The sequence below is a fragment of the Oryx dammah genome, unplaced genomic scaffold, assembly GCF_014754425.2.
Source record: "Oryx dammah isolate SB20612 unplaced genomic scaffold, SCBI_Odam_1.1 HiC_scaffold_5, whole genome shotgun sequence".
NCBI classification, from domain to species: domain Eukaryota; kingdom Metazoa; phylum Chordata; class Mammalia; order Artiodactyla; family Bovidae; genus Oryx; species Oryx dammah.
The window spans coordinates 95,728,205-95,730,062 of NW_024070189.1; the positions used below are offsets into that span (position 1 = coordinate 95,728,205).

The following is a 1,858-nucleotide window of genomic DNA, read 5'->3' on the forward strand; positions in this document are numbered from 1 at the left end:
CGACTGTCCTTCTGCACAGACCTGGAAATCCCCCTCTTCTTCTGTGAAGTTGTTCAGGTCATCAGACTTGCATGTTCTGACACCCTCATCAATAACATCCTGATATATTTAGCAGCTGGTGTATTTGGTGGCATTCCTCTTTTTGGAATCGTTTTCTCTTATATTCAAATTGTTTCTTCCATTCTGAGAATGCCATCATCAAGCAGAAAGTATAAAGCTTTTTCCACTTGTGGGTCTCACCTCTCAGTGGTGTCCTTGTTCTATGGGACAGCTTTTGGGGTGTATATTAGTTCTGCAGTTACTGAATCTTCTAGGAAGATTTCAGTGGCTTCCATGATGTACACTGTGGTCACTCCCATGATGAACCCCTTCATCTACAGCCTGAGGAACAAAGACATGAAGGGAGCCTTGAGGAAGCTCTTTGGAAGAATATCTTTACTGTGACTGTATCACCTGATTTTGGCTAGGTACTCTAGAATCAATCAAAATTAAAGTAATACTAATGAACTACTCTGCCTGATACTTTCACCACCAAGTTATTTTTTTAAATTTTACTGAAATATAGTTGATTTGCAATGTTGTGTTACCAAGTTCTTAAGTGAATAGATAACGTGATGGCCAACTACATTTCAACTTAGGATTGAAACCTAACTTGTTGTGTTTCTAGCTCTGTGGTTTCTTTATTTTTTTTTCAATTTAATTATTTGGCTGGGCAACATCTTAGCTGTGGCATGGGAGGTCTTTAGCTGCAACATGTGAACTCTTAGTTGCAGAATGTGGGATCCAGTTCCCTGACCAGGAATCAAACTTGGGTCCCTTGCCTTGGGAGCATGGAGTAACCACTGGACCACCAGGGAAGTCTCTAGATCTGTGATGGTTGCCACAAATTACCTTTCTCTAAGGTTTTTTGTTATAGCAAACAGAAGCTGAATCTGAGGCAGATCTTCTCAGTATGATAATTTTGGGTGGAATGTTCTCAGCACAAGAGAAGTGGGAAAAGTTGGATAGGTCAAGGTTTAAAGAAGTCTGTGGTCATACAGAGGCAGAAACATGGATTGCACCATGTGAACTGCACCCCAGAGTTAAGCCTGCTATGAGACATGGTGGCCGATCTTCCTTACCACCGTTCAAGAATTCTTAAGACTGGTCACTCACTGGTAAATCAGACATATGTGGGGCAACATTAACATTCACAACACTCAGCTTCATCATCTATAAAAATTTGTGATTAGATTATCACCGTGGTTTGAAATGATTGCATGATATTTGAAATTGGTTAATAAGATAAAGATATCCTTCCTCTAACATGCTCAAACAATGAAGATAGTTATCCTCATTACAAGGATTTCAGAGGTACAAAATGTGCAGGAGTGGGAGAGCAGAGAATCATTCATTCCTCCATGAAGTAGCTTCAACCCAGGACTGACTCCCCTCATGGACTCAGATGGCTGAATCAGATGCAGGCATCATATCTAGATATGAATCCCAGAGGCCAGAACAGTCAACTGCCCTTCTCTGGGTCTGTTGTTAATTGAGGGTCTATTAACAATAGATGTTTCCATTGCATCATCCATAAGATATTACCTTCCGTCCTATCACTGAGAATAGGATCATATGCCAACGACTTAATCCAGTTCTGGATAAAGAACAAATGATTACTGTGAAAGCCTTATACTTATCGTGTATGTGCTCAGTCACTCAGTGGTGTCCAACTCTATAACCTGCCAGACTCCTCTGTCCATGGAATTTTCCAGGCAAGAACGCTGGTGCCAGTTGTCATCTCTTACTCCAGGAGATCTTCCCAACCCAGGGATCGAACCTTGAGTCTCCTGTGTCTCCTCCACTGGCAGGCGGATTC

General features: G+C 41.6%; 1 protein-coding gene across 1 annotated transcript in view; it reads left to right on the plus strand.

Moving 5' to 3' along the window:
• LOC120864597 (olfactory receptor 7G1-like) overlaps nt 1–444 on the plus strand; it is a 67,551-nt gene extending 67,107 nt beyond the window's left edge. The window contains exon 3 of the mRNA XM_040241639.1: nt 58–444. Within this exon, the coding sequence (XP_040097573.1) occupies nt 58–444 (387 nt within the window). The remainder of the gene's footprint in view (nt 1–57) is intronic.
• Nucleotides 445–1,858: the final 1,414 nt, after the last annotated feature.